This window comes from Prionailurus viverrinus, chromosome B4, assembly GCF_022837055.1.
Source record: "Prionailurus viverrinus isolate Anna chromosome B4, UM_Priviv_1.0, whole genome shotgun sequence".
Taxonomy (NCBI): Eukaryota; Metazoa; Chordata; class Mammalia; order Carnivora; family Felidae; genus Prionailurus; species Prionailurus viverrinus.
The window spans coordinates 35,767,803-35,782,131 of NC_062567.1; the positions used below are offsets into that span (position 1 = coordinate 35,767,803).

A 14,329-nucleotide genomic window follows, 5' to 3' on the forward strand; every position below is an offset into this window, starting at 1 on the left:
TGGTATCATTTTGGCTATGTCCTTAGAGTTTATTCAAGATCATTCTCATCCCATCCCTTTGCAATGTGCTCTCCCACAGAGGAGGTGAAGACATGAAGTTCAGCTAGCTGGTGTTGGTAACCATTTAGCACCCAGAGTTGTGTAGTTACAACTTATGCCTCATTGCCCCCAGACACATGGGGGCATTCTTCAAAATCTAGATTACCTGTGAGGGTGTTTCATGCCTGTGAATGTCATCTAACCTGTGTGACAGCAGGGGGAACAGCTGAAATAAACTAGATCTCATGGCCTCCCGTGGTATCATTCCTCTTATTAGAATACAATGGACTCTCCAAGGTCACCTGGCAAGAGGGTTAACTTTCTGTAAAACACCTCTGGCTATGCTACAGGGGCACCTGGGTGGCTCAGTCAGTTAAGCATCTGACTCTTGATTTTGGCTCAGGTCGGGAGCTCATGGTTCTGGAAATCGGGCCCCACATTGGGCTCTACACTGACAGTGTGGAGCCTGCTTGGGATTCTCTCTCTCCCTCTCTCTCCCCTTCCCCACTTGTGCATTCTCTTTCTCTAAATAAATAAATATATTAAAAAATTAAAGTACCCTCAGTCTTTGCTACTTTACCTTTATTTTAGTATATTTTGCTTATTGCTTAGTTTTCTTTCTACCTTCCATTTTCTGGTCCAATTCTGACTCCAAGCGGGAGAACAGTGAACATAAATTGCTTTGCAGAATTGATGTTTTTGTTGTTGCAGCTTTGAGAGAGTGAAAACTGTGTATCACAGAAGACAGGAGCTAGAAGGGGCCTTCAGACCACTTCCTCATTTTATAGATGTGGGACCGAGGCCTAGGAGGAGGAAGTGAGTAGCCAAGTTGATGGAAGAGCCAAGACTGGATTCAAGTCAATGATGGTAGGTTACTTAACTGCAGTCTATGATAATCTAGAATGAAGCCAAAGCATTAGGTTCTATTGTTGCTATTGTTGGGTATGAAGATGTACACAGCATTCTCAACAGCAGGTTCTCAGGCTGGCAGGGATATCCAAAGTCCTACTGAGTTTCTGAGTAGGTGAGGGACTCTGAGAGGTGAAGGACTGTGTTGAGCTCTGCAGCACTACAGAATGACTTATCCCACACCTTCTGGCCCTTCCACCATTGCCTTACAGATACCCTCCTCTTGGAACAACTCAACTTGTAATAAAATTATATCTCACTGTTGAGCAACTAGCACATGCCAGTGCTAAGTGCTTTTCATACTCACACAGTCTCAGGTAATTCTCCCAACATCACAGAAAGACAAAGAGGAAAGACAAGGAAACAGTAACTCTGAGTAACTCAGTAACTCGGAGACAGTTGCTCAGAGGAGACCAGCAACTTCTCCAAGGCTACAATGGCTATAAAGTAGCAAAGCTGGGTCTCTAACATAGGATGATCTGACTCTAAAACCCATGTTTTTTCATTATAGCACATTGTTTTCCAAATACAAAATGCTAAACATATGACATATATTTTCAAAATGTTCATCTTAAAATAGACCTTTTTTTTTTAAAAGAAGGATATCAGTCAGTGCTAAGATCAGGCAAATATAGTCTCATTAAACAAAGTTATGCTAAAGGATCCCTGGACTGGTAAACACAATGCCTGTGATTGGGGTCTATGCCGGCTCTGGCACTGAAACATGACCTCAGGGAATCCCTTTGTTCTGTCCTCCACAGTGGTGAATTATTATTACCTGACCCCCCACCCACCCAAGCACACTTGAATTGTATGCAATTATACCTTTAAAAAAATTGTAGCGCACCAAGTTCAACTCCTCAGAGTTTGAGAGAGGTATTTCGGAAATGTGTATTGGTGTGTCATAGATTCCAATTTTAAGCCAAGTTTATGGCCTCTCTTTTCTGGCACACATGAAGAGTAAAGAATATACGTATTGCTTTCTGAAGAGTTAGCTTTACAATTGTAAGAAACAGTATCTTGTCTGTTTGAAGGAGGATGGTGAAACTTTGGGGCTCCATAACTTGCAAATGATATAGAGCATACATACCCAGGAGATAGAGCCACAGGTACATAAAGAGCTGCAGGGTGAGGCCAGAAAGAAGTTAGAGAACAAGAGACTTTATTTTATTATTTCATTTTATTTTATTTTTATTTTATCATTTCATTTCATTTCATTTTATGCCTAAAGAGGTAAGGTTTGAAGAGTAACCATCTTTGTGTTTATGGACTCAGAAAGTACCCAATAATTATTTTCTGGACTATATAAAATTTCATATGAAAAAAAGAAATAAAATAAGATGAAACGATAGCATGTGAATGGTTGGAAGAACTTTCAAATAGGCAAGACTCTAAAATATTAGAAGAGGTCACTATTGAGAAAGGGCCCCCCTTTTCCTAGCAATTTCTACAAATGGGACAAAGGCATAACCAGGTGGACCTGAGCAGGGGCTGTCCCACCTGGTGGCAGAGGAAAGGAAGAGATGGTTTCTGGAGGGTTCCTTCACCCTGCTCTGTAAAACACAGGGATAGGAACTCGGTGCCCAGATCTTGCTGCCAGTTCTGAAGGAAGGTGCTGCCATCTAGTGTATGTAGCTCTCATCACAATGTCATCAACCTGCCTAGGAACCCCCAGTGACATAGTCTCTGTTCTCCAGCCACACAGTACAGGCCTGTGTTAATAGCAAAGCCATTCAGAAAACACAACCACATTAAATTATTTGTTGAATGAGAATATTCTTTTGAGAAAAATATGAGTAGTCTTTCAGTACAGCACTGAGATTAAGAATCCAGAGTTTTGGGGCGCCTGGGTGGCGCAGTCGGTTAAGCGTCCGACTTCAGCCAGGTCACGATCTCGCGGTCCGGGAGTTCGAGCCCCGCGTCAGGCTCTGGGCTGATGGCTCAGAGCCTGGAGCCTGTTTCTGATTCTGTGTCTCCCTCTCTCTCTGTCCCTCCCCCGTTCATGCTCTGTCTCTCTCTGTCCCAAAAATAAATAAACGTTGAAAAAAAATTAAAAAAAAAAAGAATCCAGAGTTTGCTTACACCCTTTATGTGTTGTTGACTCTGTAGATGGGCTACAGGGAACATGCAGAAAACTTGTTCTGTGTGCCTTTAATGGGAGACGTGGACCCAAGTGGTGGAAGACACAGGGAGGGGGTTACAGGTCAAGGTAAGATTTTCTCATGCTTGGCCTTAAACTTTTAATATTGTCTCATGGGAGCGGGTGCTTACTGGTACTGTATCCAGACACAAGCTGGAGAACTTAACAGGAAAGCTGAAGGAGGCGTTTATACCATCAAAACCATCCAAATGACTGACTGAAGCAGACAGTCTTTACATCTTCTCTCATGTAGACTTGGAGCTCCTTGAAAGCAGGGTTTTTACCATGGTGGCCTATGCTTGTTGAATGAATGAATATATAACTTCCCCCAAAGGAATAAAACTAACCCAAACAAAACAGTTATTTAACAAGTTGAGAAGGAAAAAAAAGATCAGCTGCTGACATTTGGAAACTGGCCTGGTTCTCGTGCTAAGTCATGTTATTTTCCTTTACAGCCTAAACTATCTTCCAGAATTCAAACCCCAGACAAGGTTATTGGAGTTGATGACAAAATGAGACAAAGCAAGGCTACTTCATAATTCTGTCCAAGCACACGCAAAAATTAGGTCACTGTGCCACCTGCAGAATACCAAACATCCTGTCTTTCAGCCAAAATGAGAAATTGCTACTGCTTTACAGATTATAGCTTATTCCCTGCCTAGTCTACCCAGCCAGACAGGTATGGTTTAGTGAGATACCCAATCAAAGATTCACCCTGCTGTCTGACAGGGTCCAATCTAGGGCAAAACCCCACTTCCTTAGATGCTTCCCCAAATTAACTAACCAAAGTTCAAATCCTGTAATAAGTTCTAACACCCTCTCACTGGGACACTCCATGTTTCCTCATGGTCTGTGCTCCCCCTCACTACAACCCAACTTGTTTAACTACAGGACTGCTTCTGGTGGTCTTTGGGTGAAGGCCATTGACAAAGTAAATGCTAAGAAAGAAAAAAAAAGTATGCCCGTAACTCCAAGTGTAATGTGAAACCTGTAAGAATCCCAGATCTGGGAGGGTTGAATTAGCTACAGAACACTTCCTAAAAGAGGAAGGGTCTTATAGACCAATACCCACAAACATTTGCTGAAGCTGCCAGGCATTATCAAAGCACTCCACAGGCATGATTATTATTATTATTATTATTATTATCATCATCACATAAGGTAGGCATTATTGTTATCTCAATTTATAGATGAGGAAACTGAAACACAGAGAGATTGAGAAACCTCTCCAGGGTCAGATAGCTGGTAAGTGGTGGAGCCAGTGTTCAACCTGGTCACCTGACTCCAGGGCCCATGCCTCAGAGACATGGGACTCTGGAGGGAGAAGGGAGGTATGCAAGTATGGGTTCTGGGGGGGAAGCAGCAAAGCATGAGCAAAGGCATGGGGGCAAGAATAAGCAAGCCTACCTAACAAGCATCTTGACTGTGCTAGCATGTTATATAAAGATCTACACCATCCCTGCTCTTGTCTCCACTGACCCTCAGTGGGGGTTCTGATTCCCCTGAGGCTACCCCCAGGGCCAGCTGCAGCTGGGCAATAATTCTGGCTCTTAAAGTGGCTTTGATTCTGTCACCTTAATGATAAAAACGCTACAACCTGCCTTCTACCCATACCTTGCTCTTCTCATCTCCCGAAAGCCTGATGTGGCACCCACCACTGGGTGTTGCCGGAGGGACTAAAATCAATCCTTCACCTAATTAACACCCACTCATCTCTCAGGTCTCCACATTCAAATGTCACTTCTTAGGGAAGCCTCCTCTAATTCTCTAGGAGAGGTTAGGTCCCTTTGTGGCAGGCTTTCACAGTGGCCTGAAGCTCCCCTTCAGTTAAGCCCATCGCTCTTGTTACAGTTCAGCGTATGCCCCCCCGCTAGGCGTGGAGTTCCCCCAGAGCAGAGGCGGTGCACAACTTGTCAACCGCCTGGCACACCGCAGGACCTCTGAGTCGAAGAGGGGCTGACTGGCAGTAGAGGGTCAGGGAGAAGCTTCCCTTCCTACTCCGTACTCTTGCTTCATAATGCATCACAATCCCTGCTGCTGGACTTTCTTGACCCAAACTCAAAAGCCATCTTCAGTCAGGTCAGATGCTGCCTAGAGAAATCTAGCCACGCTCTGTCAGGCCCTTTTACTTTTAACAAGAGTCTTTCAGAAACTTCACCTTCTGAAAAGTGAACCTTCCCCTCTGCTGATTTATCCAAGGTCACGCTGAGTGAAACATCAAAGCTAGAAATAAAACTTGGATCAGCAACTCCCAAGATGGTGCTTGATCTCCTTCTTAAAGGAATAAAGAGGAGGAGCTGGGCTTGAACACTGATTCTCTAAGAGTGTTAATCAAAGGTGAACTTGTAATGCCTGCAGCTTCCACCTGTTATCCAGGAGACATTAAAGCAAAATGAGCCCTTCAGGAAAAGGTATTTTTTAAAAAAGGAACACAGAAACACAAGAATTACAATCTGGACTTGGAATTAATATTGCAAAACTGATTTGAATAAAATCCTGGATTGTGATTCTCCTAAACTGGCTTGTCCACAGTGGAGTCAGCATAAGCCGGAGTCGGTCAGAATCAGTTTCCTGTATAACCTCTTGGTAGAGGATACAGCAAGGCTAAAAAGCTGCAGGAAACATAAGTGTCCCTGGCATTGTTCTATGTTCCAATCTCATGAGAAGCCACTTGAAAATGAGTAAGATCAGTGTTAAATTCGTAACTACATCGCCACACAGTGAGAAAGTTCAAATAAAAGCCAAGTTCTCAGCCTGCAGTGCTGAAGAATGAAAGCCAAGCAATTAGAGCTGAGAAAATGGATTACATAATTTTACAGCAGGAGACTTAATTCCGTAACAGCAGGGAATTTACTGTCTCAGGGTTCGGAATAACCAAGACACCTTTTTACCTGGGATGGGTCAGGCGCGAGGCGCGGTTCAGCCTGGGAAGCAGGCAGAGGAAAGAGACTGCAAATGCTCTCTGCCACCTTCTAGCCTGCAGTCTCTGGAATGGGAGAAGTGAGCCAGTCTGCAAAAAAGTAAAGCTGAATGGATGAACTCAGAACATCTTCCTGGATATGTAGGGCTCACTTCTGCACGTATTACTCACAAAACCCAGGCAGCCCCCAAATAATGGTGCTCTTCATGCTTCTTGGAAATGTTGATTTCTTCCACCAGTGCTGCCCCAAGCGATGTTATAAAATTATTCCTAGGAAACGAGGCAGGGCGGCTCGTTTCACCAAACCTCTTCCTGCATATAGTGCAAAGGGGTAAAAATAAGTACAATCCTTTTGCTCAAGTTCCTAATGAAAACTAATATTTGACAAGGCTTTGTTTGCTTTTCCTTTCCTGCCTATTTTCCATTCCCTTTTATTTTTCCTCTTTACAAGTACAGAATGTGTAATTTCATCTAGAAATAGACTCTTGGTTTTAAACAAAATACGTTTCTCTAAAAGCAAACAGAATATCCTTCTCCAAGGAGAACGGAAGGCGTGAGGCTACGGTGTAACCAGGGCCGCTGACAGACTGTTCCCAGTGCTACTCCTGGTGACCTGGGAGGCGACCCCACATCCCGGATGGCCTAGGAACAAAACTTGGAAAGATGTCACATTTCTACATCATCGAAGTTGCATTTTTATCACACTGAGCCTTGACAGTAGGCCAACATGTACACAGACTGCGACATGATTTTAGTGAACAGAAAACCTGATTTGTTTGCACAAGTAGCCTTGATCATTCCTCTAACATTAAGGCAGCTTTGGATAGCTCCCCCCTTTTTCTTTTTTCTTTTCCTTTCTTTTTTCTTTTTTCTCCTTTTCTTTTCTTTTCTTTTTTTTTTTTTCCAACATAAGCTTGAAATGAAATGTCTAACTTGCTTCACAACTTACTGTGGACACACACACACTTCACAACTTACTGTGGTTGGAGATTAGGTGAATTGCAGGAGGCATGTGCCTCAGGTGAATGTAGACTCACCCTCCAGAATGGCTCCTCTGAGGCAGGGGAGCACCCTGAGAGTAAAGGACGCTGTCTGTAGGCACTTGGCCTTGACTGCTTTTGGAATTTTCAATAGCAGAGTAAATTATTTTCCCAGATTATTTGATTAGCTATTGCTCATGATGACTTAAACCAAGAACAAGAGACTTGTCCCATCTGTAAGTGCGTTACATAAGGGTTAGAGGTAACAAACTTCTTGAGGGTCGAGTTTGAGCTACAAATGTAGGCTTAAATAATGCAAGGTGGAGACGAGACGCAGAAATCATAGAAACAAATATATGGCATACACAGACAACCGAGCCCTGCTACGGAAAGCTTTAATCACCACATGTAAAAACAATACATTCACATATCAAAAATGGCTCCAAATGCTTTTTCATCACCGTAACAGTCTAGAAATGAAAGTTGCACTAATTAAAAAAAAAAGCCTTCCTGTTCATAACCACAAGATTTTGAAACTGTTTCTCATAAACACATTTTTTTTTTTTACCCTGAGACTGATGTCACCAAAGAGAAAAAGAAAAGTCGCGATCAGCTGGAATTTACTCAACATAGACTTTTAAAAGTCATTTATTCATTAATCTGGAATAGGTTCTCTTTACTCTCTCCACACATACTACGTGAGGACAAGAGGAAAAGGTGGCAGATGGTTGTGTCCAGTCTGTTTATATACTAATTACGATTCCTCAACTCAATCTATTGACCAAAACAGAATTTTAACATCAATTAATGCTACACTATCACACTGAAAAAATTTATCAAAATCAGCTCTTTCTTATAAAAGGAGAGTTGGACTACATTGTCAGACAAGAGGAAAAGAATCCTCTCTTACAATGTTGCAATGCACTCTACTTACTACATGTGAGCCAGCTAGGGAAGTTCAGAGTTCAGACAGACTGCCTTGCAAACCTCAAGTTAGGGCTCTCAGTCACACCTTCAGATAAGGTCTGCACAAGAAGAACCCCCAAATGCTACAACACTTATTCCTTTCGAGTGATGGGAAGGGCAATCCTGTTAAACTGAAAACAAGACATCCATGTTGAAGTGGGGGTCACCATAGCATTTTGTGTGTGTGTAAATAACAAATACATGGAACAAAAAGATTTTCAAGATCGGAATTCCTGATGTCTCTAGTTGTTTTCTGGTGCATGAGTCTAGAGCCTCTCACAAGGTTGTCTAGGGACTTTTCCTCCAATTATTTCCATAATAACCTCTGTGTGTTTCTAAAATGGGCTCTTCCTAAATACTCACAGCATTTCATGGGAGCTGGCTGCTAGGGTGTGCAGCTGGGTCAGGAAGTCTTTGTTGCTGCTTGGTTTCAGAGTGTCCTACATAACAGTTTCCTGTGTACTACTTACTCTGAATTGCCCAGTTACATGTACTCTGGGCTACAATAAATCTGGGGATTTATGGCAGTTAAAGAATTACCATGCCTAATCTTGCTCCATTCTCTTTATTTTTATTATTTCTAGATATCTTCCCAATTCAAATGATTGAAACGAGGCACACAGGCCTGGGCACTTACTGGCTTTTTCCTGAGAAGTTAAGTTATGTTCACAACCTCTCGGCCAAAACTGAATGAGGATAATGGGAAGAGAATTCACTATTATACTCAGTTAGGAAACGGTTTTCTGGCCAGGCTTGATACAAGTGTATTCTTTTTTTCAGGAAGAACCATGGATAATCAAGGTTGGGACACAGCGATCATCTGGCCGATTCCCCCATCTGATACCTGAACTCTGGTATGACATTTCTGCCAAGGTGTTGTCTAGTCTCTGCCAGAGTATCTACAGGGGCGGCAAGCTGTTCCAACATTGCCTATTCTTCTTCAGAATAGAATAACAGCAAAATAGATGAAACAGGTACACAAAGTTGTATTAGGCATGATTATAAATTGTATCTAACTGTTCAAGAGCTCGCAGATTGTCATTCTGCTACTCAAAACAAAGGGATTTCACTTTGAAGGTGCAATAAACACTGTGTGCAGCAAGTCCTGCAACCAGAGTTCAAGAGCCCCGGTGGATGAATTGTGGGCTAACTGCCCTCTGCAGTTGTCAACATGGGGACAAGAGAATGAGACGGCAGCCTGCCCTCCAGACGCAATCAGAAGCAGGACACTCTACCTTGACTTTCTCCCTCTGGCTGGTCTGGCAGCACTGTAAATAATGGCTTTATTTCTGAGTTCTCTCAAGGTACTCAGACTGCCTCAGGGTTTAAAATTCCCACTTCAGGGGGCGCCTGGGTGGCTCAGTCGATTAAGTGTCCAACTTTGGCTCAGGTCATAATCTTGTGGTTCATGAGTTCAAGCCCCACGTCGGGCTCTGTGATGACAGCTCAGAGCCTGGAGCCTGCTTCAGATTCTGTGTCTCCCTCTATCTGCCCTCTTTCTCTCTCTCTCTCTCCCCCTTTCTCTCTCTCAAAGAATAAATAAACATTAAAAAAATTAAAATTCCCACCTCAGAAGACCAACAAAGGCAACATATTGATTGGTGGACAATACTCTCAGAATTCAACTTACAAAGGATCAATTCTTCTGAAGGGACACAGTTATGTCTGTTTTTTTTTTTTTATTTTTTCAACATATATATGAATAAATAGAACACACATGTAAACTTTACAGACTCTGAATGATCATGTTAATTGAGACCCAGCTGATTCAGTTTCGAGCGCTATCTTTCACCTCTGTGTTAAAATGGCAATGGTTATCAATCTTTAACAGACAAGACTACGAGCAACGGACAAAAACAGAACAACAAAAAAACCAACCTTCAAGTCAGTATGCCTTTTTATATGGACGCCACTTTTTTCCATATCTGTTTCAAAAGTATCAGATAGTGAACATTTAGTGGCTAGATGACAGGAGAGCAAATCTTCCTGCAAAACAGACTAGAACTTCCTTGACCACTGAGATTTGGAAGTGAAATCAATAAAAATCTATCAAGTACTCAGGGTAGATCTGGTTGGCGTCAAACACCACAAAGATCTTTGGGTTCCAGGTATCATCCACACAGCTGTCGTATAAATTCACATAGCTCCCGTCTTTGGAAGGAGGCCGCATGTATTTGGAGTCTCCGTTTATGTAATCCCCAATTAGCACTCGAGCAAGAAACATAGATTTATACGTTCTGAACAGATGCCTCTGTTGCAGGCTGACGCCATGAATTTGGAATGTGTTTCCGTGCTTTATGTCATCTTTGCAGAAGCGACTGGAGTAAGCAGCATCTCTAGCAAAATAGGTTCCTTAAATAAAAAGGACCAGAAGAAGCCAAGATTACTCTGAAGAATATAGGAAACACAAGCAAAAACACTCTAATTGTTAGGGGAGCAGACACGTGTAATCGTATAACGAAAGGAGATGTGGAATGTCCTTGTCTGCAGATCTTTAAGGAAAGAACAGAAAGCACATGCTGTGGACCACCCCACAGATAGATTTGTTACACAGACCATTCCCCACCACCGACACCCTCCCCCGCTCCCACCAAAACAGAGCTATCAGTCTTCTATTTTCAAAAGAAAGCTTCTAGAGAAATCCAGTACGTAAGACAGATACAGTCTGTTTCCGTGACTAAAAGTAAGGCAAGGCCTGAGTTTTACCTGCTTGAATCTCCCTCCCATTTCTATTTCCCTCTAGCACTTTCCTCAGCCCACTGCCCTTGGCCAGCATTCACCGAGCTCTGCAGAGCACAGTGGGAACTACTGGTCTATGGAGATTATTTCAAAACCCAAGAAACCACATTTCTATGATATGGGGTAACAAATCAATAATATTTCTGGAGATAGTAACCACCCCACAACCACAAAGAGATCTCTGAAGAGTGCAACACTATTCACATCTGAGCACTCCCGAAGTACAATTTCACAGAGGTTCATCGCCTACATGTGAAAAGTCAATGAAGCATCAAATCTTCCCAAACGGTAGGCCTAGGAGACTGACATCACGAAGGGAATATTTACTCTAAAATATTTGGGAAACGAATCACAAAGTCTCAGGTTACCCAGTGCTGACAGGATTTATTGTAACGCTTTTCTAATCCTCTTACAGTCAGATCAATGGGATGACCTTTTCAGGAGTTACTTTAAAAATTAATTTACTCTTTAAAAATGTAGCATATCTTGATCCTAAGTGGTAGCCAGCTCTCTCGCTGGAGATAAGGTACAAAGTAAGGGCCAGAAAAATAAACATTCACCCCTACTTTTTCTCCTCATTTCTCACCTTAATTTGCTTGAGTAGTAGGTATAAATTTGAGAGCTTGGACTTTCACAGTATTAGAAAAAAAGGTGAGGAGTTCCCCCATTACTCCTTATTGCTCATTAATATCCTTATCTATCATTTTCTAAAAAACAAAATGAACAGAAAATACTAGTACCTAGACCTGGGTACAATGTGATCAATTTATTTTATAGTTCTTTATACATTGGACATAAAACGGTTTGGTATACAGTCATACCTGTATAGGATTTATACATGGAAATTAAATGTAATGCAAAAATCAGCCAATACAGACATGCTGTCCCATCTGAATGACTGGGACTTGGGGAGCTACTTAATCTGGTAGAGGTGTCAAAGTCTTACTTCTACCTTGTACATGCAGGAGGTGACTTTTCTGTGGCTCAGAAACTCTGAGGGTGTGCCAGGAACCTAGTACAGTTTAACTTTTAACTTAATGACTATCAAACTCCTGAATTATAAAACAATCAATTATCTCTAAAGAGACGAGATTGTCTCCTAGGACTCAAACTGGGCCTGGAATTCTGATAATTACCTTTCCCAAAGACAGCACCATGTATACCATTTATTCTCCAATCGAAGTTATGAATGCAAATTGCTTCCACAAATTCACTGCTGGTACCATGAAAGAGCATCTGTTCATTAATCTGAGGCACGCCTCGTTTTTTCTTGAGCTGAGCCTTTTTCCTAAGCACAGAATACACATAGGCATAAAACACACAGACAGATAGACCATAAGTGGCACTTATTAATTTTCAGAAGAGCCAAGTTCAATAACGAAGGGTAAAACAGAAAAGACTTCTTTAACATAAATCATAGGTGGTGAAAACAGCTCTGGAAAAGAAATAACCTCAAATGCTCTTGGACACATAATCATCTTACCAAAAATTATTAGTTAAAATTGAGACTTAAGGTTGAAAATTATACTCAAAACTATAGAGATATCCCAGATGATGCCCCATCATAGTCAAGGTAACTGAATGCCTAAGCCAGCCACGCTTTATAGATGCCTAAAAATGACACGATAAACAACAAAATAATATAAACTTCAGAGAGTCTTTAAACAGTGCATTCTTTGAGCAGGGACCATGCCTTAATCTTTTTATCTCCAGAGACTAGAACATGTTGGTTGGATTGAACTGAATTTTGAATCGTAGGGCTGGAAGGAACATTAACCCATCTAGTTCAACACACTTCCCAGTGAACAAATCTCTTCCAACATATAAAAAGATATTCAGTGCAAGACTGATTGTAACAGTAAAAAACAAACTAAAAACAGCCTAAAATTCTTTCATAGAAAAATGAATAATTATATATCCATACCTTAAAGTTAAAATAAACCAGATCTACATGTACAAAATAGACAACTCTTGAAAAATAATGTTGAATGTAAAAGGAATGTTGCAGAAAGAGACAAATGACTCAATACTGTATATTGTATATGAACACATATAGGTAGTAAAAAATATAAAAACATGGACAAGAAGGTAGAACACCAGCCTCAGGAGGAAAGCAGAACAGGAAGGGGATGGGATAAACACTTCCACTGTATTTGTAATGTTTGTATCTTTAAAAAAGCCCAAACAATACATATGCACTCCTATGTTTATCACAGCATTATTTATAATAACTAAGATATGGAAGCAGCCCAAGTGTCCATTGATAGGCAAATGGATAAAGAAGATGTGGTGTGTACACACACACACACACACACACACACACACACACACAGTGTAATATTAAGCAGCCATAAAAAAGAATGAGATCTTGCCATCTGCAACAACATGGATAGACCTAGAGGGTATTATGCTAAGTGAAATAAGTCAGACTGAGAAAGACAAATATCATATGATCTCACTCACATGTGGAATCTAAAACAAATGTATAAACAACAAAAAAAACCATAATCAGACCTATAAATACAGAGAACAAACTGATGGTTGCCAGAGGGCAGGGGGTTCGGGGGCCGGGCAAAATGGGTGAAGGGGAGAGGGAGACACAGGCTTCCAGTCATGGAATGAATAAGTCACAGGAATAAAAGACACAGAACAGGGAATATGGCCAATGATATTGTAATAGCCTTGTATGGTGACAGATGGTAGCTATACTTGTGGTGAGCAGGGCATTGTGTACAGAGAAGTTGAATCGTCATGCTGTATGCCTAAAACTACTGTAACACTGTACATCAACTATACTCAAATAAAAATAAATAAATAAGAACAAATAAACATAAAACTAAACAGTCATGGAGATGAAAAGCACAGCACAGGGAGTAGAGTCAATGATATTGTGATAACACTACGGTGACCAATGGGAATACACGTATTTTGATGAGCAGCGAGTCACGTGTAGAATTGTTGAATCGCTATGTTGTACACCCGAAACTAATACAACACTGTGTGTCAACTAAACTTCAGTAATAAAAATAAATTTTGAAAATACACTAAAAAATGAAAAAGCCCACATACAAAAATGAAGAAAATATTAAAAAATGTAACAAATATCAAAATGTTAAATCTCATTGTCAGGTACAAGGGTGTCTGTGAACTAACTGCAGCATTTCCATACTTCTATGAAATACTTCATAGAAAAGAGATCTTAAAAATTTAAAAATCCCCTCCCCTCATTATATCTCTGATAAATAGCTACTTAACATCTGCTTCAATTCATTCCAGTACACACTTTGCACGACAGCACAACTCTCTGTGATCAGCTAGAATGGTTAGGAAGTACGTTGCCCGCAATACTGAACCAAAATCTGACTTCTTGTTAATGTCCACTGATTGGTCCCAGTAATTCTCTCCTGAACACAGAACAACTCCAATCACTTATATGTAACAACTCTGTGATTCTCCAAAATATAACCAATGAACACCAACCTAGGCTTTCTTCTAGAGGTTAAACATCCATTCCCTCAACTATTCTCAGAGGGCACGGCTTCCAGGCCTTTTTCTATCCTGGACAGCCTTTAGTTGACAAGAGTCTGCTGGATACCTTCTAATTTATAAATGTTGGTAAGAAATAGAAAAAGTCCA

At 41.1% G+C, this 14,329-nt stretch overlaps 1 protein-coding gene across 4 annotated transcripts in view; it reads right to left on the bottom strand.

Annotated features, from left to right (window-relative positions):
- Positions 1–7,360: 7,360 nt before the first annotated feature.
- The window catches only part of PARP11 (poly(ADP-ribose) polymerase family member 11), a 47,189-nt gene continuing 40,220 nt past the window's right edge, over positions 7,361–14,329 (bottom strand). For all 4 annotated transcript variants that reach the window (XM_047865726.1, XM_047865727.1, XM_047865725.1 and 1 more), the window contains 2 exons: positions 11,830–11,981; positions 7,361–10,306 (listed from right to left, as the gene is read on the bottom strand). In XM_047865726.1, the coding sequence (XP_047721682.1) occupies positions 9,990–10,306; positions 11,830–11,981 (469 nt within the window). In that variant the 3' untranslated portion in view covers positions 7,361–9,989. The remainder of the gene's footprint in view (positions 10,307–11,829; positions 11,982–14,329) is intronic.